Source organism: Hyaena hyaena, unplaced genomic scaffold, assembly GCF_003009895.1.
Source record: "Hyaena hyaena isolate Hyena2069 unplaced genomic scaffold, ASM300989v1 scaffold_477, whole genome shotgun sequence".
Classification (NCBI taxonomy): Eukaryota; Metazoa; Chordata; class Mammalia; order Carnivora; family Hyaenidae; genus Hyaena; species Hyaena hyaena.
Genome location: NW_024081112.1, coordinates 733,605 through 758,042, shown reverse-complemented (window position 1 = coordinate 758,042; position 24,438 = coordinate 733,605). Strand labels below are relative to the sequence as shown.

The following is a 24,438-nucleotide window of genomic DNA, read 5'->3' as shown; positions in this document are numbered from 1 at the left end:
CTGCTGATCAGATTAAGACACCATGGACAGACATGCCCACAGGTGTTTATGTCCCAAAATTCAGCTCACAAGGGCAGCCTCTACAATTTGGAGACACTGCAGGCTGCTCTTATGTGGGCATTTTAAGTAGCACAAGCCCTGGTAAGTAGCAGCAAGAATTAAATGATGCTTATGGGTAAAAGCTGAAATGTTGGGACTACCAACCCGCAGTGACCTCATGGGGACACACTAGTCAGGTACCCAAAAGCAACTTTTAGTTAGACCCCACAGAATTCATGATAAATCATATTGAATCAGAATTCCACATATTAGGATATCCTGTTTACTCTTGTTGCTTCAAATTTTAAGCACACTCATGTCCGCAAGGAAAACGGAAGTTGCCAGTCTTGGATATAGAGGACTAAAAACTCACACTTTAAATTATAGAACGTCTGCTGTGAAAAGGGACTAATATAGCTCAACAGAAAGTTTTAGATAAAGATCTAAAAAATTCCTTCTAAATCAGATTTGTTTTTTCTTGTTGAAATTGGCTTTCGTTGAAAATGCAAAACATATGGAATTAAATATGGATGGAAAATAATAATTTAAGCCGTTGCAGAAAGTTTTAATATAAATTCACTAATTTTACATAATTATATTTAGGTAATGAGACCAATAAACATTCATGTTATCAAGAAAAAAGGTTCAAATACCTTAAGAACTTTGAACTGTTTTGTATTTTCTCCAGTTGATCTATTTCTTTGGATAATCTAGCAATTTCTTCTTCCAGATGTCTTTGTGTAATATCAACTTGTTGGCATAGGCGAGCAAAAGTGGTTGCCATTTCCCTTAAAAGAAAAGATGGTTTTTTTCAGCAGTCATGAATGTCTTAAAATGAATGAAGCTTTATTTTAAAGCTTATATAAAAAGATCACAAGTTTAAAATATACCTAAAATGTAAGGCATCCAAGAACACTGTTAGGCACGGTATGAGGGAGGATGTGGCACTAGGGCTTAATTTCATCTGGCTTCAAGACAAATACTCAATAGGCAGCATGAACCTCTACTATATGGTTGTGAATATGAACCAGCTATAAAAAGGCAAAAGATGGGCATATTTCTTCAGAAACACAAATAAGACTTACTAGTCCTTTGCCTACAGAAATAAATTACTGAGAACAGGCAAGAAAATTTCATGAGCTTATGTGACTCAGACAAGAAGACTTTTTTAATGTTCATTTTATTTTTGAGAGAGAGAGATTGTGAGTGGGGAAGAGCAGAGAGAGAGGAAGACATAGGATCTGAAACAGGCGTCAGGCTCTAAGCTGTCAGCACATAGCCCAACACGGGGCTTAGACCCATGAACTGCAAAATCATGACCTGAGCTGAAGTCTTCTAAGAAAGAGGATCAAGTTATCTTTAACTTTTTATTTCCCACAACCCTCTCTAGCATAGTTATTAGCACATGGTAGGCAATTAATGATGACAAAATGAATGGAAAGCTTCATTAACCTTATTTTTACATATGTGACCTGAGATGATTTCTTTTGGAGGTCTAGGTATCTTTATTAGAGAAAAGATCTTCCTTAATATAAATGAGAACTACTGTATAAAATAGGAATTCAATAAATATTTCGTAAACATTCAGTGATCTCAAATCTGTGCCCTCACTGTTTCCATTCTCTTCAGCTCTGTTAGTACAGGCTTTGATCTTGTGTCTGAAAGTTTAATCTCCCTGCAAATCTTGTCTCCTTAATCTAAACCATTCTATATACCACACCACTGCAGTTATTTGTTCTAGAGCTAAATATTCATGGTATCACTCCCAGAACTTCTAGTTATCCAAGCTCCTGTCCTAGTGTTAGGTTTATATTCAAATATACCCCTATGGTATACATTATCTGTCACATCGAAATTTTCTCATGTTTCCCAACACACTTCTTTTTCCCCTGCTTTCTTTACTTTGGGGTGTTTTCTCTGCCTACATCTTTCTGTTCTATTCTGGCTACCCTTCCTTGTAGGAGACCCTTTTGACCCACCATTTTTCACGATTTAAGATTCTAGAACCTCATGGGGTACCTGGGTGGCTCAGTCAGTTAACCATCTGACTTCAGCTCAGGTCATGATCTCAGTTTGTGAGTTCGAGACCCGCGTCGGGCTCTGTGGTGACAGCTCAGAGCCTGGAGCCTGCTTTGAATTGTGTCTCCCTCTCTCTCTGCTTGTCCCCCGCTCATGCTCTCTCTCACACAAAAATAAACATTAAAAAAAAAAAAAAAAGATGCTAGAGCCTCACAATATGAGGTTACATACCACTATATTACTTAACACTTTTCAATTATCATTATGTACATGTTATTTCTTTCCCTAAACTGCAATCATCTTCAGCTCACAGAACTTTTTAATTCAGTTCTCAGAAGCATCCAAAAACAGGCTATTCTGCATTGATTTAACAGTTCTATATATTTTTACTAGATTGATGAAAAATTTTAAGACACATAAAAGAAATATATATTTATATATTATTATAAATATAAATTAAACTTGTTATCGCTTGTTTTTGAGCCCACCTGTTTGGTATCATTCGATTTTTTCACCTTGGTGGTAATGACAAAGTGTGTTCACATTTTGCGATAGTTCCTTAAGCAGTACTCTTGCTTGTGCATTGTTTTACAGGTATGTCAAACTTCAATAATTAAAAAAACAAAAAACCAAAGACACATCTTTCAACTTACTGTTGTACTTGGTGGCTACAGTTTGCACTCGTGAAGCTGACAATCATCTGCAGTTTTTCAGTTGCATAGTTCACAAACTGCTGTTTAAAGGCTCTCTCCTTAGCACGTGTGGTCCAGGTCAGCCTTTCATAGAGATACAAAGCTCCATACATACTTAATGAAACAGATATGAGTTTCCAGCCTATAGTTTTCCAAATCTGTAAAGGTAAATTCACAGGCTACTTTGAAAAAGAAAATCACCATTAGGAACAATGTATATTAAGGCATTTTAGCAAACTCATCAGCTCCTTACAGATCTTTGACTCAGATCCATTTTTTTTTTTTTTTTAAATGTTTTATTTATTTCTAGGAGAGAGAGAGAGACAGCGTGAGCAGGGGAGGGTCAGAGAGAGAGGGAGTCACAGACTGAAACAGGCTCCAGGCTCTGAGCTGGCAGTCAGCACAGAGCCCGACGCGGGGCTCGAACCCACGAACTGCGAGATCATGACCTGAGCGAAAGTCGGACACTTAACCGACTAAGCCACCCAAGCGCCCCTCAGATCCATTTTTTAAATAATTATCAGACAAGAACTTTTATAACATGTCAGACATTTGGTAAGTTGATATAACGTTATCTCAAAAAGGAATGTGAATTTTTTTTTAGGTCACAGATTTTAAAAAACCAAAACAAGTAAACTCATGTTTTTCATGACATGGAAAAATATTTTACATATATGTACTACCACTAAAACATAATCTTTAAAACTTGAAGGCATATCCCTCTGGTATTCAGAGAAGGCTAGAGAAGGGACCTGGATCATTCTTGTTACTCCAATGTATAATAAATATCATTTCATTATGTGCTGTCATGTGAAAATAGGAAGCACCATTTAAAGGACTAGCTAGTTGGTGGTATTTTTCTCCCTAGAGTATTTGGTAAAAATTTATACTGTGGTAATCATTTTGCAATAATCTGTGTTTATGAAATCATTATCTTGTATGCCTAGAAGCAATACAATGTTATAGGTCAACTATATTTCAATGTTAAAATATATATTTTTAAAAACTTAAGATTAGACCTGTGAAACTCCTCTTTATTCACTAATTTTAACCAGCAACTTTTTGTCATTTTATAGATCCTGTAAATAAAAGTAAATATACCTTTCTTTTTTGTGATCTAGCAAAAAGCTCTACACAAATTCCCGTTTTATACTAAAAAGGATTTCTTACCACCCCTCCAACAACGATGATGCCCATAGAAGTTCTAGATGTGAGAGAAGCTAATCCTGTTATTAAGGTAACCATGAGTTCTTCCTGAGATGCACTGTCTGGCGTTGCTGGATTAGGAGCAGTGGGAGTGGAAGCTAAAGATCTGGGGAGCTGGTACGGTTGGGGGAAAAAAGGTTATTACAATGAAACCACTAAATAGTTACATTTATAAAGTTCTATTTTTTTATAATTAAAGTAGTAAATCTATAAAAAGAATAACTCCAATAATGAGTTCCCAATAAATACATTAAGAAAATAAAGAGCCTAAAAATTATTTTCTATGACCAATATTGAACCAATGATATCATGACAAATAACGAATTTTCACACTATATTTCACACTATAGTAGGCCCTCAACCCTCAAGAGGAATTAAAACTGTATTTTAAAATTCTTCCTCTAAAAAAACTGGACTTAAAAATTAAAATCTTCTACATTTCAAAATACACCATAAGAAAATTAAAAGCCAAGCCACAGACTAAAAAAAACGTATTTGGATATGATGTATCTGACAAAGGACTTGTACTAGAGAATAAATATAGAACTCCTGAAAATTAAGAAGAAGCCAAATAACCCAATTAAAAATGGGCAAATGATCTGAACAGAGATTTCACAAAAGAAGATCTACAAATGGCTAATATAAGCACATGAAAAGATTTCAAACTCATTAGTCATTAGGGAAATACAAATCAAAAGTACATGGGATACCATTTGGGGGTGACAGGTTCTACAACCAGATTGTGGTGATGGTCTTACAACTCCATAAATTTTCTGAAAACCTATCAAATTGATAGATTCAAAAGGTTTTTAAAAAATATTTGCATTAATCTAATCTCTTTGAAGTCAAAACTTCAATTTTATTTGAAAACAAAAACTTCCAAGAAAATAAAAACCCATTTCAAAAACAAATGTAGAACAACCTACAACACACTGGATGAAATGCTGAGACTGCCTTTCCCTTTGCATCGTATTATAATTCAGAAATGGCTCTATTTGATAGACATTAGATCATAAATATGCAAATTGGACACAGGTAGTTCTATTAGGGAAAATCACATAAGCCAAATAAAAAGGAGACTCTCAATTGGTAGAATGAAAGATACATAACTGTGCAGTAGAGCAATAATCAAATAAAATGCTTAACAAAAAAACAAAAATAAAGATACCTGGAAGATGGGCTCTGATAATCCTAGCAGCACCCTCTGAGCATTCGTTGGGCCCAGGAAACGATGGACAAGGGAAGACCAGCCCAGGGAAAAATGAAATACAATATCCTCTTGAAAATCTGAACATAACTTATGGCAATTTAGGTCATAGCTGAGATCAAATTTCTTGCAAGGAATCAGTGTATGTAGTTTATTTTGTATACCAGCTGGAAGTAATGGCTTCAAATTTTCTAGACAAAACAAAATTGTGATATTTAAGAATCAAGAGTAAATAATATTTTATGTTGTATAAAAAACCTAAAGGAAAATAAGCCCTTCACCAATGAAATAAATAAAAAAGTGTACATGAACTTGCAGACAAATATTACCAATAATCTCTTGCTGGGATTGAAGCATTGAAGCATTGACTTCGTTGGTGCACCGATCGGCTAAATTTCTTCCCATACCATCCTCTATGTGCTTATTTAACTCCTGTTAACGTGATAAATGTGCCCATTACTTTTTCTCTAGAACATATATAGATTTTATTAAAACTTTAAAAATGTAGTAAATGCTAAATCTTAAAGGATAACTTTTCTGTGTGCCTTATATACAAGGTAGTTATCACAAGAGTACACAGGAGATGGAACACTTTAATCATACACTGGGTGCCAAGAAGGTGCTAAACCACTAAATACAAATGTACAATAAGGTGAGGAAACTGTATCTAAATAACTTTAAGTACAATCTAACTTACATTTTTATATACTTTCAATACACTTGGAGTAGGATGAAACTCTGAACAAAATTCATCAACCAACACAGACAGTCGGCAAATTTCATCTGTCATTGCACTTGACACCTGAAAATATGAAGTTAAAAAAATTAAACAAGATTACCAACTACTCCAAAAATCAAACTGAACACTCCACTCACCGAGCCAGTCAGGTGCTCCCCCTTCCCAGAAATTTTAATCATAAAGTTACCAACCCACCTTGTTTGCCACCTCCTCTGTAACCTCCCTGATTTTTTTCTTAACATCCAGTGTTAAAAGGTTCATCTGGTTTCGGATAAAGTCCAGTCTATCAATTTGATCTTCCCTCTCTTCCATTGAATAAACCCTATTATAGTATGAAGAGTAATTAATTCTTAGGATATAGTAAAGTCCCAAAGCAATTAAGCTAGGGCACTCACTTATGTACTGAATGATCTGTTAGCATGATACAAAAAAAATACTCTTATATTTCAATATCTAAAAGGATTCAAATAATATTTCATTTTAAAGCATTTATAGATGATTGGATATAAACAACTTTGTTTCTCTGCCCATGAGGCATCTGAATCCCACAAAGAATTTTTCCCCCACAAGGAAATCGGAAGGATTCTCCAAACACAGATATGAACAGTCAAAATAAAACTCAATATTGACTTAATTTAATAAACAAGGGTCAGCAAATGGCATCCTGAAAGCCAAATCCAGCCGGCTGCTAGTTTTTGTTAAGGTTTTCTTAGGATTTAGCTATGACCATTCATATGCCCATCATCTATATGGCTGCCTTTGCTCTAAAACTGCATAACTGAGTAGCTACAAAAGAGACAGTTATGACTCACAAAGCTTAAAATACCTATCTGGCTTTTATAGAAATTTGTCAACTACTAGATGATATAGAAAAACAAAGACCTGAGATACTTTTAAATTATCTTTAGCTAAGAGTTCCCAAGACATAATTATACAAAACATCCTCAAATCACATCTTCTTTGTGCCATGTTTACAATTCAATGTCCTGTATTTTTAAAATTAATAATATTATGGTCAATCAGTGGACCAAATACTCACTTTGGCTACTATAATAAAACAATTGAACTGGAAGGGGTGTAAATGGCAACACAATGTCATACAGAAACAGTGGGCAGGGTCTGAGATCAGACTGAGTTCTCTCTTGTGTTTTATGTGCTGGAAAATCTCTAATTTTGTACATAATGCGTTCCACTAGAAGTGTCAAAATTAGGCAATAGATTTAGGTGTGAGTGTTTGTTTTCCCAGTAAGATCATATGCATTTAAAATTCCCAACTTAGGGGCATCTGGGTGACTCAGTCGGTTAAGTATCTGACTTCGGCTCAGGTCATGATCTCACGGTTCATGAGTTTGAGCCCCACGTCAGGCTCTGTGCTGACAGCTAGCTCAGAGCCTGGAGCCTGTTTCAGATTCTTTATCTCCGTCTCTCTCTGACCCTCCCCTGTTCATGCTGACTCTGTCTCTCTCTCAGAAATAAATAAAACATATAAAAAAAATTTTTTTAAATAAAATAAAATTCCCAATTTAATGTCATCTTTAACTTAATCCTTGATTCTTTATAACTTTCCTTTCTTTGCTGAAACCCACTAATGGAATAATTAAGTTTGAACACTGTTAATGAGTGTCACACCTAATAACATCACCTTTGTTTCAAGTGTACCAAGTTTGTGAAAACTACCCTTCAATAATGTTGGCAATTTCATGTATTCACTTTTGTCTTTATAAGATAATAAATGGAATAATAGCACAGTATACTATGATGTATAGGGCAGTGCTTACCAAACTGACTTTCTGGTTGGCAGGTAATATCACCTTGTTTGTTTACCAGCTGATGAAAAAAACCCACAACTGGCACTGGGATTTCAGAGGGATTTCAAGGTATCAATGTATGAATATATGAAAAACTGGTCATAAGTTGAACGTTAACAAAAAAGAGGGTCACCTCTTTTTTGGACTTCATCAAAAAATTCCTCTCAGAGAAATGGCTCTTCCACTGCTTTAAAGATATTTAACTACAAAATATGTTAAAATCATTACTCATGAGAATACTAAGATCCAAGGAATGTAAATGATGTATGTAAGGTTGTAGACAAAATATTTACAATTTCAAATATTCATTTAAAAACATGCAAGTAGGTTGCTGACTTTAGTGTGAAAGTATTTAAAATATAACAATTTAAAACATTAGTCTAAGGAATTCATATTTATACAAAATGACATTTTACTTTGCAATAAAATTAATTCATACCTTTTCTCTGCTGCTGCCACGTTTATTGAATCCATTATGTCTTTCACAGTATCTAGTATCTGTTTAGCTCTGATAGTGTGCTGTTCAAACTTTGTTTTCACTGCTGATTGCGAGATACACTCCTGCGAGGGGCCCAAGCCATAACACATTACTGTAATTCCATCCCAACGTTTTCAGGAATTTAAACACAAAACCTTGCTGTTTGTAACATTAACCAAAACATAAATAAAAGTAGAAAGTAAATGCATGATAAACACAACTTAAAACAACAAATGTTAAAAAAACTGCAAGGAATCAAAAGTAAAAAGGACATTAACAGCAAGTTCATATCTTTGTGTAATTCTACACAGTAATGTGCAATGGTTTTTTTTAAGTGTTTTTAAAAATAAAAAAAAATAAGCAGGGTACTGTTTTCAATGTTTAAGGTTTCTCTGTTAAAATTACTAATTTTACCTGATTGCCTTTAATCTACTTCTAGTCTATCTTGATTTTTCTCATGCTTATTACAATATTAGGTTATTAGATAACCTAATAAAGTTCATAACTGAGTTATAAATTAGAATTCTACATTTAAGAAATTAGTTGAATGGCATGTTTCACATAAGGTTATTTTTATAAAGAACTTCTTTCAGTTAAAACTTGAACAACTTGAAAAATACTCTTCAGCAAACAACCTAAATAATACTTTAAATTATTTTTTAAAATATTGGGGCATCTGGGTGGCTCAGTCAGTTACATGTCAGACTTCGGCTCAGGTTATCCTCTCACCGTTTGTGAGTTCGAGGCCTGTGTCGGGCTCTGTGCTGACAACTCGCAGCCTGGAGCCTGCTTCAGATTCTGTGTCTCCCTCTCTCTGCCCCTCACCGGCTCGCATTCTGTGATGCCCTATCTCATTTATTTCACTTTCAAGCTAACTGTAGCTAATAAACTATTCACTGTACAAATCTGTTTTGTGACCAGTGTTTTTTTTAAAAAATGGAATACATTAGAATGTATCACATATAGTAATGGATACATTTACACTGTAAAATTTTTGTTCAAATTTCAATACATGTGCACACTAGTTTTTTAGAATATTTACTGTGATTCATCATTGAATGTTAGCAAAATTATTACATTAAAACTGTCCTTTCATTTTTACCTTATAGAAGGTCAAATTCTGTACTGAGGTAACATTTAAAAATAACTAAAGTGTTTACAGAGAGAGGATATCTGGTCTTTGAACCATCAAGAAAAGCTCGTCTGGGTCACAGCAGCAATAACTGCCATAGATGCTTTGTAGGAAGCCACGTTATTTTCTGTAACAAATTTTTAAAACTTAGGGATGCATCTCCATGAGTTCCATGAATTCATTTTCTTGAACCTCTTTTTTTATACAACCAGTAATAAATTGTAATTACTATCCTCTGTCAAAATAGCTTTCAAGCTTTAAAAGGTACTCAATGTTATCTTGAAATCATTAGTATGTTACATATTCACTCAACGTACTATTTATAACCGATGCTTAGCCTTCACATCCCGAAAGTGATTATCTATTGAATTCACTAAGATAGAAAACACTTTTAAAATTTCTTTTGCCAGTTTAGTTGTCCTCTTCAGCACTCTGAGGTGTGAAAAATACAACAGATTCACTTCTTTAACTACAGGGCACATTAGGGTAATTCATTTAGTTAACTGTTTATAAAGCCTTAACTGAAACCCCTTTCACTGCACAGTCTAACTTTTCTTCATGTTTCAACTTATTTATACATTCCTCAACATCACTAATCCTGAAGAGGTTAGTTGTAGGAAGTTACAGTATTCCCCATTCTGGTTCTGTAACTTCTGTACAGGCCTACAGAAAATCACCAGTAACTATACAACATTAACTGTTTAAAGTATAAACTGCTTATTTTTAACTGAATCAAAGCTTTGATTTTCTTTAAATAACTGTATCTCATAAATGAACAAATTAACCTCCACAAAATTATAATAAAAGCATAAAAATATTTTTAAAAGAAAAAAAGGTTAAAAGAAATTCTATGTTCCTCGATGAAGCAGATCTAGATATCAGCAATGAAGACCCAAAATTTGTAGATAACAGCACAGTATTAGAGCTAGACAAGAAAGAAAATATTTTCAAAAGTTATTAGGCAATATAAAAGTTATTCCTTGATTTAAAAATATATAACCATGAATAAACAAAGAAAAAAGCAGGAAACCTTTTAATTAAGAAGTATCCCACACTGATGCTCCCACTAATCAGAAAAATATCAAGTCAACTTGCAAAAGGAATATTCTATTCTGAAGTGTGGAAAATGTTAATTTAAATAAAGGGGTTTTTAGGGAATGATTTCTCAGAACCCTTGCTACATTAATATGCTTATGAATCCCCAAAGGGAACATATACAGTAAGCAGCAGTTTCCAGACTTACTTTATCCAGAACTCTAATATTCCAAGGAAAAGTTTAAAATACTACACGAAACCAATTTAAATTCTATCTTGTCAGAGTATCCTGTAGATTATCTTAAAACTAATTATGAATGGTTTAGAACCAAAACAATAATCCTATCTCAGCTAAGAGTTTTCTAACTTTCTAATAACATCATAGGAAACTACACATTTGTAAATATTAATATTTAGGTGTAATTAGGACATAAATGTGCCAGGTCCTTTCAACAGACCACAAACACCTACAATAATATGCTATTCATTACTCCCAACTTATTTTGAAATACTGTTAACTAAAAGGACTGTGCAAAACAAAAACAACCTACTAACATACAATATGCTTTTCAAGTAAACATTCAGTCCCATTTGTTTACCTTTCCTCTCTCCATACAGATAGATGTATGTCTATATATAGAAATACAGATGTATTTTTATATATTTTCTTTTCCTGCTGAACAATCTGACAGTTCTTTGCAGACCCCACAACTTTACTACTAAATATATTAACATATGTCCCTAAGAATGGGGTCATTTTCCTATACAACCACGAAACAATTACTGTATTCAGAACATTATCACTGGGTCAATACTACTAACCTAGCATACAGTCCATTTTCAGATCTTACCAGTTGTCCCAGAAATGTCCTTTACAACAAATTCACTGACATTTTAGAGAAGAGTTATTTTATACCCCTTTCCCATCTTATAACCAAAACTTATGGCCAAATTATTTGAAGAAATTTAGACTTCTAAATTATCTTTAGAATATACACTTGTTCAAATACAGGCTAAAAACAGTAAGAAAACATACTGACAGAATTAACATTGATTTTCCTGATTGATTTTAAGTGACTTAATTTCCAGGCCTTATTGTACTTGGTACCCTAAATGTTCAGGTTTTTTGATCCTTCGGAAACAAATGAATCTCAAAAAGTCTGTGGCAAAAATCAGACTGCTAAAAATGATAAACTTGGTAAAATTTTTTTCACGAAAATAATTTTCTGAGACTCCCCAAAAAAAGTAAATTCTATAAACAAAGAAAAAATGTGTATAAAGGCCATTTCTGTGATCACAATGCAAAGAAACCAAGAAATAACCAAAAATTAGATGAAAAGAATTAATTAAAACATGGAATTCTTAATAACTCCTATAATGAATAGGAAATGCCAACAACTATTAATTTAAAAAAATTACTGAACGATGAAAACTAAACTGGATACTGAAACTCATGGGATATATCCAAAGTTACATCACAAATTCATAGCCCTAAATTCTTTCCTAAAGAACAAAAAGCAAAGAACAATTCTACTTTAAAAAAAAGTATAAATAAAGCAGAAAGAGGGGCGCCTGGGTGGCTTAGTCAGTTAAGCGTCCGACTTTCGCTTAGGTCACGATCTCGCGGTTCGTGGGTTTGAGCCCCGCGTCGGGCTCTGTGCTGACTGCCAGCTCAGAGCCTGGAGCCTGTTTCAGAGTCTGTGTCTCCCTCTCTCTCTGACCCTCCCCTGCTCATGCTGTCTCTCTCTCTCTCTCTCTCCTAGAAATAAATAAAAATATTAAAAAAAAAAAGCAGAAAGAAACTATGTTTAAAGATTAATATACAACTTAATGAATAAAGACAAATTGCTATCTATGAATAGAAAAATTAACCAAGAGCTGGGGCAGGGTCATTGGAGGATAAAACAGAGCAGTTAAATCCCTGGCAAATCTATTAAAGTTAGAACACATAGGGGCGCCTGGGTGGCTCAGTCGGTGAAGCATCCGACTTCAGCTCAGGTCATGATCTCACGGTTCGTGGGTTTGAGCCCCATGTCAGGCTCTGTGCTGACAGCCAGCTCAGAGCCTGGAGCCTGTTTCAGATTCTGTGTCTCCCTCTCTCCCTGACCCTCCCCTGCTCACACGTTCTTGCCCTCCCTAAGAAATAAATAAAACATTAAAAAAATTTTTTTAAATAAATACATAAAGTTCGAATATATATATGTGTTGGGCGCCTGCGTGGTTGGTTCAGTTCGTTAAATGTTGTCTGGCTCTGGCTCAGGTCATTATATGACAGGTTGCAGGTTGGAGGCTCATGGCAGGCTCTGTGCTGACAGTTCAGAGCCTGGAGCATGCTTTGCATTCTGTCTCTCTCTCTGCCCCTCCCCTGCTTGTGCTCTCTCTCAAAAACAAATAAATGAATAAATATTTTAAAAAATACGTATACACATGTATGTATCAAAGAATATAAAAATTTTAAAAATGAACAGTTTTATCCTACCAAGTTATAAATTCTCAGAAATGTACCAATTTATAGAAGTCAAAAATTACCAAACTTGATTTAAGAAGTTAACGAATGTCAGCTCTGGGAAAAAAGCTGAAAAGAGTAGTCAATCATCAAGAAAAGCTTTGACTCCAAAACAAAATTTTTTGTCCCATCTGATTATTTCTTTAGGTTAAGTTCAAATAATTTCTAGTCGATTCTCATCTTAAATCTATCATACTTTTAATTGAACAAAAATTCCAAACTCTAAAATATGACGTTCTCTATGACTTTACATAAAAGCTCTTGCATAGCTTTTTATATATAATTTTTATAATCCCAATGAACTATTTATTATGACAAACTGGAAGTTTCTTAAAAAAATTAAAAAGAATAATTCCTAGATCTGCCTGATTATTGCAATCCTTTCAAGAGCTTTGAATATTTACAGATTCCTAGGTCCATCCTAACCTCCCTGAATCAGTCTCCAGGATAATTCAGGAGTCTGGAGCTCTCTAAGGCACCTAATGTGATTCTCATTATCAGCCAAGGTTTAGGAACCAGTGCTCTACAGCACAGCTTTTATTCTTCTCATTCCCATCTCTTCAAGTAGGTATTCTGTCTGGGTAGCAGGAACCAATATGAAAGAGATCACAAATGCATAACAACAATATGATTTGGTAGGAGAAATCAATGACACACACACAGAGAAAGAAAGAAAAGGCCATTAAGTAAGACAAAGGGAGAAAGAACAATAGATCCTCTTCCCAGTATTTTCCCTATGGATGAAATTACTGATCTCAAGAGTGAGGAGAGCACTGAATCTCTTGTGAAAGCAAAAGGGAAAGAATATAAACAATGGTCTGAGTGACTGCGACTTCATGTAGCTTGGGAGGACAAATGCTGATAAGCCAGGGGTCTCTAATAATTACTAGTGGGCTTTCCTTCTTAAATACTTTGTCTCCATCTACTTAATAGTCTGTCTCCAACACACCAAATTAAAGATGGGGGAGAGTGAGCAAATGTTTAGTTTAAACAATTCTGCCAAGTACATTCAATATTCACATCCTTACTATTAAAGCTATTATTACTTATAAGGAAGAATAATTGCAGATGGGAAATTTTTTCAGTTCTGAAGTCTTTGTGTTCATTCATGGGTGAGAAGGGGATATGCAATCTCAGCAGAGCTGGGTCAAATAGGGCTAAATAAAAGTTTAGAAGATTAACACCTAAATAAGAGTTCAGAAGATAAACATCAACAAAACTTTGCAGTCAAAAGTAGGATGAGATTTAATGTATCTGAATAAAACACTACATCAAAATATAAGACAGTATCCTTCCTCCCCAATGCTGCAAATGTATTAGTCATTTATGTGTCCCAGGTGTTCCTACCAGATTCCTAAAGTACAAGACCTGTATCTTAATTATTTTTTGTATTCATTCATTTAGGATATTTGACATAAAATGTGGAGAATAAACAGGTGACAACAGAGTTTAAAATGTAATAAATTTTTGTCAAATGACATTAACTATGTTCTCTCTCTATATATAAACAGTATGGTACAAAAGAAAAAAGATGATCTTCACTCTGCTCTATTATCCATCCCAACAGCAATTACATTTATTTAATCTTGCCCCAGATTACTGAATAAAGAGAATTTCATACATTGTACAACACATGCAATATTAGAAAAGTCTCTCATTTAAATACAAATACATAAGAAAAATAAGAAATTACAATCTTTAATTTTAAATTCTTACGGATCATCCATTTTGCAGGGGCTTCCTTTCTTCAAACTTGTTTCACTTGCTGTGGCAGTAACTATACTAAATAACAGCAAAGGTTATTTGACAAAGATAAAGAGTAAACACAGAAGATTATGATCATTCTCCAACCAATGCTAGGGTTTTGTATTAATTAATACATTCACAAAATTCCTACCTCAAAAATTTGTTCAAAGTTCATTCACAAAATTCCTACCTCAAAAATTTGTTCAAAGTTCTGAAACTCCTGTAATCTTGCCTGGAATCCTTCAGCAAGTGCCCCACCTATAACATTTAGGTGAAGAGTTTAAAACCTAGTATACAGCAAGGTTAAGATTTCTAGCATGCTGTTTCTATAACTATACTTGTATTTCAAAAGAGAATCTATAATAATACATACCACCTTCTGGCATCCCCTGTGCTTTGTGCTTTCTAGCACTAAGAACTTCCTTTGCAGAAACAAAGAAGATACGATTCTGTGCCTCTAAAGGATCTACAACTTTAAGCTCATCCACCAAGAAATGCAGGCATCTTTCCATGTGCTGTCTGCGAACCTACAGAAAACACGGTACTGAAATAACTCTAGCAATTAAACAAAAATACAGCTGACAGCTACAGGCCTAACCTCCGTAGACTCTTTTTCTTAAGAAGTAAAGATCCTTCCTTGACCATTTAATTTAAAATTCTGATGGGCCAACAAATATTATGCAGCCATTACAAAATATATTGCAGACAAATAATAATACTGCCACGGGAGTTCTTAATGAGGCATACAGAACTGTACTACAAAAAAAAGTATATGCATATATATGAAAATTAATAGGTGGCATTTTTATTTCCTTATGTTTATTTTTCAAATGTTCTACAATGAAGCTATTAATAACTCTGATATCAGAAAACAAGTACTACATAATTAATTTGCTATAATGAAGCTATTTTTATTGTTAAATAAGAACATAAACAGTCTCTTTTTCTTAAAACACTGACAATTAAAGTTGATGAGAATGCATCAGCGAGGGATTAGAGTTGCAATGTTAGGGTTAAGTTTAGCACTTGGGTATTAACATTAGGACTAAGAAAGGCACCTGGGTGGCTCAGTCGGTAGAGCACGCAACACTTGATCTCAGAGTCGTGAGTTTAAGTGCCATGGGGGTGTAGAGATACTTTATTTAAATAAATAAAATTCAAAGAAAAATTTAAGAATAAAAAAATAAAATATGACTAAGGATTAGAAACTAATTAGGGTTTAATACTCCCCTTTAGCACTGTGGCTACGATAAGAAATCTCTATCTTAAGACTTAATAAAAATTAAGCTAAGCAGCACCTGTGTGGCTCAGTTGGTTAAGTCTGACTTCAGCTCAGGTCTTATCTCATGGTTCATGAGTTTGGGTTCTGCACTGACTGTGTAGAGACTGCGTCAGATCCTCGGCCTCCCTCTCTCTCCCCCTCTCTCCCCCCACACTCTCTCAAAAATAAATTTGAAATTAAAAAAAATAATAAATAGCAGAATATAAAGCTTCATATTAAACAAAATTCCAATTTTGGGGGGTAGGTGAAAATGCCTGATACAGTGAATCAGACCTAATGCCTGATACACTACTCTTTTTAAAAAGAAGTTTCTATAATCACCAGGATGACTAAAAGTTAAAACAAAAACACCCAAGTGTTGGCAAGGATATAAATCACCTGGAACTCTCAATCTGCTTGGGAGTGTAAATGGCATAAGCACTTTAGAAAACTCGGGCTGTGTTTACTGAAACAGCATATTGTTTACATGCAATCCACCAATTCTACTCCTAGATATAAAATCACAGATTATTGATCTCTGCAGTATTGACATTTTGAGTCAGATAAATCTTTGGTTGGGAGGGGCTGATCTATGTCATGGGACTTTTAACAGCACCACTAGCCTCCACCCAACAAATGCCAGTAGCACACTCCCTGAGTTGTGACAATCAAAAATGTCTTCAAGGGCACCTGGGTGACTCAGTCAATTAAGCACTGGACTTCAGCTCAGGTCATGACCTCACTGCTCATGAGTTCAAGTCCTGCATCAGGCTCTGTGCTGACAGCTCAGAGCCTGGAGCCTGCTTTGGATTCTGTGTCTCCTTCTCTCTGTCCTCCCCTGCTTGTGCTCTCTCTCTCCTTAAAAAATAAATAAACATTAAATTAAAAAAAAAAAGAAGTCTTTGGACATGGCCAAATATTCCCTGAAGATCAAAACTGCCTAATCCCTCACACTCAGAACCAGTGGCATATGCCCAATAGAAATATAAACCTGGGTGCACCAAAAAGACATATATAAGAATATGCACAGAAGCATTATCCATGACAGCTACATATAGGAAATTCACCCAAATGCCATGAATAAATCAAATGTAGCTATTTATAGGTTGAAAAAGCATACAGTAATGAAATGCACTTAACACGTAAGGGTATGGATGCCTATCACAAATGTAATGTTGAGCAAAGGAAAAGGGGACACAAAAGTAGATACTATATATGATTCCATTCCATAAAGCTGAATAACCAAAAAAATTAATCAAGGGTGTTTAGAGGTTATAGTAAGTGCTCGTCCTTGTGGGAGGATGGAGGGGGATACATTCTGAGGTGCTGGGAATGTTCTACTTCTTGAGATGGACCCTTATGATGTGTACACTTTTCTGTTATGTTATACTTTAAATAAAAAATTACAACAAAACAGTGTAAGATCTAAAATGATTAGACAGTACTTCTATCAGAATTTTCCTTCAAAGTAGCCTAATATTCTGGTCTCTATCACACAGTCCCTTCAGGTTTTCTTATAATTATAGTTTTTTCTCAAGAGAACAGCTGCTTATGAAGTTCTATTATATAAAGTATACTGTTTTGTCAGATAACAATGTACATTACTATATTTCAAAACTTAAATAAAAGATAACTTACATCTTCCATATATTCTGGCTCTGATGCAGAGGCATCCCAACGATTATTCAAAATGAAAATATTAGGCTTGGAAAGTCGCTCATTTACCTTGTGAAAAAACTGCTTTTCCTAAAAAACATCAAATACCCAAGAGTATGTTCACTTTTAACAGCTATTTTATATATACATTTATAGATGAAGCTCTAAAAGTGTGAATCATTTAGACAACAGTGATTAATACCCATTGATAAAGGATCCCAAAGCACTCTGAATATTAAGATTCTCAAAGGTGACAAAATTGTAAGAAGGCAAAGGTGAAGATTTTTCCTGCCCCTGCCTTGAGTCTTTCCTGAACTTCAATTTAATAAGTATTTAATGCAATCCCTATCAAAATTACACCAGCATTCTTCACAGAGCTAGAACAAACAATCCTGAAATTTGTATGGAACCAGAAAAGACCCCAAATATTCAAGGCAATCTTGAAAAAGAAAACCAAAGCTGGAGGCATCACAATCCTGGACTTCAAGACCTATTACAAAGCTGTAATCATCAAGACAGTATGGTACTGGCACAAAAACAGACACTCAGATCAATGGAACAGAATAGAGAACCCAGAAATGGACCCACAAATGTATGGCCAACTAATCTTTGACAGAGTAGGGAAGAATACGCAATGGAATAAAGACAGTCTCTTCAGCAAATGGTGCTGGGAACATTGGACAGCAACATGCAGGAAAATGAACCTGGACCACTTTCTTACACAAAAATAAACTCAAAATGGATGAAAGATCTAAATGTAAGACAGGAAGCCACCAAAATCCTCAAGGAGAAAGCAGGCAAAAACCTCTTTGACCTCGGCTGCAGCAACTTCTTATTCAACATGTCTCCAGAGGCTAGGGAAACAGAAGCAAAAATGAACTATTGGGACCTCTTCAAAATAAAAAGCTTCTGCACAGCGAAGGAAACAATCAGCAAAATTAAAAGGCAACCGACAGAATGGGAGAAGATATTTGCAAATGACATATCAGAAAAAGGGTTAGTATCCAAAATCTATAGAGAACTTATCAAACTCAACACCCAAAAAACAAATAATCCAGTGACGAAATGGGCAAAAGACACGAATAGACACTTCTCTAAAGAAGACATCCAGATGGCCAACCGACACATGAAAAAATGCTCAACCAACACATGAAAAAATGCTCAACATCACTCATCATCAGGGAAATACAAATCAAAACCGCAATGAGACACCACCTCACACCTGTTAGAATGGCTAACATTAACAACTCAGGCAATGAAAGATGTTGGCGAGGATGCAGAGAAGAATCTCTTTTGCACTGCTGGTGGGAATGCAAACTGGTGCAGTCACTCTGGAAAACAGTATGGAAGTTCCCCAAGAAATTAAAAATAGAACTACCCTATGACCCAGCAACTGCACTACTAGGTATTTATCCAAGGTATACAGGTGTGCTGTTTTGAAGGGGCACATGCACCCCAACGTTTATAGCAGCACTATCAATAGCCAAAGCAGGGCAAGAGCCTAAATGTCCATCGACAGATGAATGGATAAAGAAAATGTGGTGTGTGTATATACATATACACATATATATACAATGGAATATTACTCAGCAATCAAAAAGAATGAAATCTTGCCATTTGCAACTATGTGGATGGAACTGGAAGGTATTATGCAAAGCGAAATTAGAGAAAGACAAATATGATATGACTTCATTCATATGAATTTAAGATACAAAACAGATGAACATAAAGGAAGCAAAAATAATATAAAAACAGTGAGGGGGACAAAGCATAAGAGACTCTTAAATATAGAGAACAGAGGGTTGCTGGAGGGATTGTGGGAGGGGGGATGGACTAAATGGGTAAGGGGCATTAAAGAATCTATTCCTGAAATCATTGTTGTACTATATATGCTAACTTGGATGTAACTTTAAAAATTTTTTAAATTAATATATTTAATATATTTAAAGTACAGAGGAAAAAAAGTATTGATCTGTCTCTACCATTTGCAGAACACAATGGGTACTCCTGGGTATAAATAAACATTATACACTTTCAAAAAGCTACTTCAGATCTTTTTTAATATTTAGACTAAACTAAGAACAATGTAAGACCTGTGACATCATAATAAACAACAGAGAAAGATATGTGACCTAAATGCTGTAAATACATGCTATGCTTATTGAAAGAAAAGAGATGCCATATCTAGCTGGAATTAGAAAAAGCTCCATTAAGGAGGTGGTGGTGATAAAGGACTTAAAAGTACTGATAATGGCTTCCTGAAAGATGAAAAGCTGGAAGCAGAAGAACTGTGTGCAAAGAACAGCATAAACAAAGACAGACAAGTCAGAATGTACATCAAAATTGTTTAACCAAACAATGGAATTATTCTAACAAAGATTTTAAACATTTATCTGTTTTTTGTTTTTTTAATCATCAGACTATAAACTGTCAATGCTGTCAGAGTAGCCTGGTCTATGTGGTACAGATTAGGGTAGGGAGGTACAAAAATAACAGTGACAAAACAGAGGTCTGGCTGGTAACACCTAGGTTATAATGGTGTTTGGCCATTTATATGCTTTTGAGGAATAATAATTTTTAAAAATCATAGTATAGTTTTGAATATTAGAGATCTATAAACTCAAGCTTATTTAGGATGAGTCTGGCTCTAGACATCCTCAATAAATAATCTGTTAAGTCTTACAGCACCTTAGAATGTATATAGGTAAACTGGAACCTAGAGTATACACGGGTAAAGCTGGAAAAGGCTGACAAAACTAAAAATATGAAAAGTCTTGCCTGCCAGACATGAGGGTTGGGGGGCGGTGGTGAGGTAGGAGTGTTAAACCTTATTCAAAAGACTTTAGTCATCATCCTAACAATTCTGGTGCCCATTCCTTCTGAAACTGGCAAATAACCACAATCAAGGTCAACAACATACACATATCACACCTTGAATGTAAAAACTTAGAAGAAGCTAGAGTCATCAAACCCTAGATTCCCAATGATACTCTGGGTACACTCAAGACCAGAATCAGCTCTTCCAGTCCCATGGAAACATAAACTCCTTTGTTCTCCCTTGATATCAGAGGTTCTTTCTAATCCAGGACTTGGATTTCCCTCACTTTTCACAATTAATAGACACCATTTCATTTCCTACGACTCAAACATAATAATATGATTAAATCCTACCGTGTTCATTAGTGTTGATTCAGAGTTTGCAACCAAAACGAAGACATCAGCATCTAAGCAAAACTTATCAATCCAGCTATCCAGCTCTGTAGTGACATCTGTACCTGGACTAAAGAGAACAAGATAAACCTGTATTATACAATATTTTTTAAAAAGAAAATGTGATTATAGAAAGACAATTCTTTTAACTTTTATAAATTGTTTCAAGTCTAAAGGACAGTATTTCTACTCGTTTTCAGCACAAAGCCTAAGAGATTTACTTTCTCACATATAAGAGAGCATTTGCGGCAAGCTGAGTCTGTTTTATCAACTTCTATATTTATACTGCTGACAAGGAACTCTAAAGAGCCTATCCAATTGACAACTTAACAAGTGTTTAAAAAAATTTATTTACTAAGGACAAATGACCTTGTAATTTTTGATAAAGTAATATGGTCACTATTTTAATCTTTCAAATCTTTATGCTCTAAAAGGATGAAAAATAAGTACTAAAAAAAATAGGCTAATATGTAACAAAAATGAAGGTGCAAGCACCTACGTCCAGTAGAGCTCAGTAAATATTTTAGTGTTCATGAGCATAAATAAAACACCCTCTGCTAGGCAGAAATTTAATATACAATTATTTTACACACAATATAAAAATTATAGTTCAACTGTCCATACAATGGCTTGATGTATCCTGTAGCAATGTGGCAAGATGACAGGCTGGGGTCATGAAATAAAGCAAAATTAAATGCCCAGAACCTAAATGGTTTCCATAGAATGCTAAAATTTTAACCAAAAAAACCAAAGAGCATACCAAAATTTTAAAAAATTCATTTAACTACTTTTTTTGGTAGGATATTGCTTAGCAGATGTACATTACCATTTTACTGAATACTAATGTAGCGAAAATGGAGAATAATCAGCAGAGTTGAAACAAAAATTCCAACAGTATCTGATTAATTCTTAAACCATGAAAAGCTATCTGAACTGTCCAGTAACATTATTTTGGGAAACTCGGTCTCCAAAATGAATTTATTACTAGTTTAAAAATTTACCTAATCAGAGTTATCTATCTATTTAGAATTAGACAATATGTAAGGCCCAGTGACTTACTCAAACTACAGTCAATCTAGGTGGGGGGAGGGGGAGAATGGCTATCCTTGAAATTTCTTGTAATAGAATTAGATTGAGAAACTGGCACTTCATATAACCAGTAAAAAAGAAAAACCAACACCTTATCTGTTCTTTAACAACCTAACAAATGAGAACAAAGCAGAGATGGAACATTTAAATTTTTATGTATTACATGCTAAAGCAAGCAGTATTACTCTATTAAATGAACCTTTAAAAGGAGTAAACCAATACATATGTAATTTTACCTGTCCACTAAAACCAGGTCATCTCTCAAGAGGGCACATTTTGCCTTTGGCCAAAATACATGCACAAGACAGCCAGCTTTCAAGTCTTTGTCCATATGAAGGGCATGCGCCAGCTGATTAACTGTCTAAAGTGGAAGAGAAAAAACAAAACTGTGCTAGTAATAAAATTCAATAAAAAACTACGATGATTTGGGACATTTATTTTTGCAAAATATGTGCAAAAAGCAGAAGTTAAAATAATTAGAAATAAAACCATCTCAGCAACCTTGAGAAACTGAGTTTTAGAATTACCAAGTAGAAAAAAAAAATGGTATACCATTATGTACAAATAGAGCTGGTGACATTCTAAATGCCCAACAAATGAACTCTGGCAATGGAATCCTATGCAACCCCGGAAGTTGATATTATATGTATGAAAACAAATTTTACAATGCATTAGGAGGAAAAAACCAAGTCAAAATAGCACATATGAAATCATTTTGTTTATAAAATACAGACAAACACACATTTAACTCTATAAGAAAGGGCTTCCACTGGTTTTGGTAAGCATGTGAGTTTTGAAGTTTCTTTTTGCCCATTTTTATTTTCTTTCTCTTTTAAAACGTATTGCTTTAAAAAAATTTTTTTTAATGTTTATTTATTCTTGAGAGCGAGCGAGCAAGCATATGAGCAGGAGAGGGGCAAAGTTAGAGAGGGACACAGAATCGAAAGGCTCCAGGCTCTGAGCTGCCAGCACAGAGCTCCACAGGACTCAAACTCATGAGCTGTGAGATCATGACCTAAGCCGAAGTTGGACACTTAACCAACTCAGTTACCCAAGGGCCCCTAAAATGTATTGCTTAATTATAAGAGGTGAAAATAGAAGATACATCATTATTTTAAAAGACTTTAAAATACCAGAGTAATAATAAGATCAAAGTGGAGCACCTGGTGGCTCAGTCCATGAAGCACCTGGCTCTTGTTTGGGCTTAGGTCATAATCTCACAGTTTGTGGGTTTGAGCCTCATACTGGGCTCTGTACTGACAGCACAGAGCCTGCTTGGGATTCTTTTTCCCGCTTTCTTTGCCTTTCTCTGGCTCTCTCTCTCAAAATAAATGAACTTAGAAAAGAAAGGGGCGCCTGGGTGGCTCAGTCGGTTAGGTGGCCAACTTTGATCTTGCAGTTTGTGGGTTTGAGCCCTGCATCAGGCTCTGTGCTAAACAGCTCAGAGCCTGAAGCATGCTTCAGATTCTGTGTCTCCCTCTCTCTCTGACCCTCCCCTGCTCACGCTCTCTCTCTCAGAAATAAATAAAACATTTTAAAAATTTTTAAAAAAAAGAAAAAAAAGAAAAAACCAAAGTAATACAAGAGAAGCTCAATACATATTCTTTCAATAAAGGATTTTTCTCAGCAGGCTGTTATTTACTCACATAACCCTGCTTAACATCAATGACTATTCCTTCTCCTTTCATTTAAATTCACTAAAATGTTTCTATTTCTCAAGATAACTTCTGACATATACTAATTTATTAATGTGTTACTTTAATATCTTTCATGTATGTGTTAAATATACAATAAATACAAAGAGCTTAATATAAAATTAATATCCAAGGGGTGACTGGGTGGCTCAGTCAGTTGAGCAGTCCACTCTTGATTTTGGCTCAGGTCATGATCTCACTGTCTGGGGGACTGAGCCCTGCTTTGGGCTCTGCGATGACAGTGAGGAGCCCGCCTAGGATTTTCTCTCTCCCTCTCCCCCTCTCTCTGCCCCTCCCATGTTCACATGGTCTCTCTCAAAATAAAGATTTCAAAAGAAAGTGTTTTTTTTTTCTTTAATTAAAAAAACTGGGGCACCTGGGTAGCTCAGTCAGTTAAGCATCTGATTTCAGCTCAGGTCATGATCTCACAGTCTGTGGGTTCGAGCCCCAAGTCAGGCTCTGTGCTGACAGCTCAGAGCCTGGAGCCTGCTTCTGATTCTGTGTCTCCCTCTCTCTCTGCCCCTCCCCTACTCGCACTCTGACTATAATTAAAAAAAAATTTTTAAGTAAAACTAATATTCAAGGAAAAGGCACCAGCACACGTACTTCTACAATTCATTTGTGATTTGTATCAACTTTTAAAAGGAAACAAATGGGCACAAAAGTCCTGATTCAGGTTGAAGTGGATCTTCACAGTGACAATGTTAGCTAGGTTTTATTTTTGGTTGCTTTCATAAACTTTCTGACAGAATTATAAGTGTATACTAATGACTTGATGCCTGGTCTATAAAGATAATAAAAAGCACCTAATCAATAGAGTTATGGTGAGGTCTGAGTTACTTCAAGTATTTAGAATAGCACTTGATACTTAGCAAATGTGCAGTAGAGTATTAGCTGTTATTACTGCATTTTTTTTTTTAA

General features: G+C 34.9%; 1 protein-coding gene across 1 annotated transcript in view; it reads right to left on the bottom strand.

The window, feature by feature from the left end:
• Positions 1–24,438, bottom strand: part of MFN1 (mitofusin 1) — a 34,495-nt gene that overhangs the window by 3,874 nt on the left and 6,183 nt on the right. Inside the window, exons 5-17 of the mRNA XM_039254321.1 lie at positions 22,060–22,184; positions 20,696–20,804; positions 17,507–17,614; positions 14,981–15,134; positions 14,798–14,865; positions 8,150–8,271; positions 6,098–6,224; positions 5,861–5,965; positions 5,493–5,595; positions 5,125–5,354; positions 3,921–4,070; positions 2,712–2,908; positions 693–827 (exon numbers count right to left, since the gene is read on the bottom strand). Of these exons, the coding sequence (XP_039110252.1) occupies positions 693–827; positions 2,712–2,908; positions 3,921–4,070; positions 5,125–5,354; positions 5,493–5,595; positions 5,861–5,965; positions 6,098–6,224; positions 8,150–8,271; positions 14,798–14,865; positions 14,981–15,134; positions 17,507–17,614; positions 20,696–20,804; positions 22,060–22,184 (1,733 nt within the window). The remainder of the gene's footprint in view (positions 1–692; positions 828–2,711; positions 2,909–3,920; positions 4,071–5,124; positions 5,355–5,492; positions 5,596–5,860; positions 5,966–6,097; positions 6,225–8,149; positions 8,272–14,797; positions 14,866–14,980; positions 15,135–17,506; positions 17,615–20,695; positions 20,805–22,059; positions 22,185–24,438) is intronic.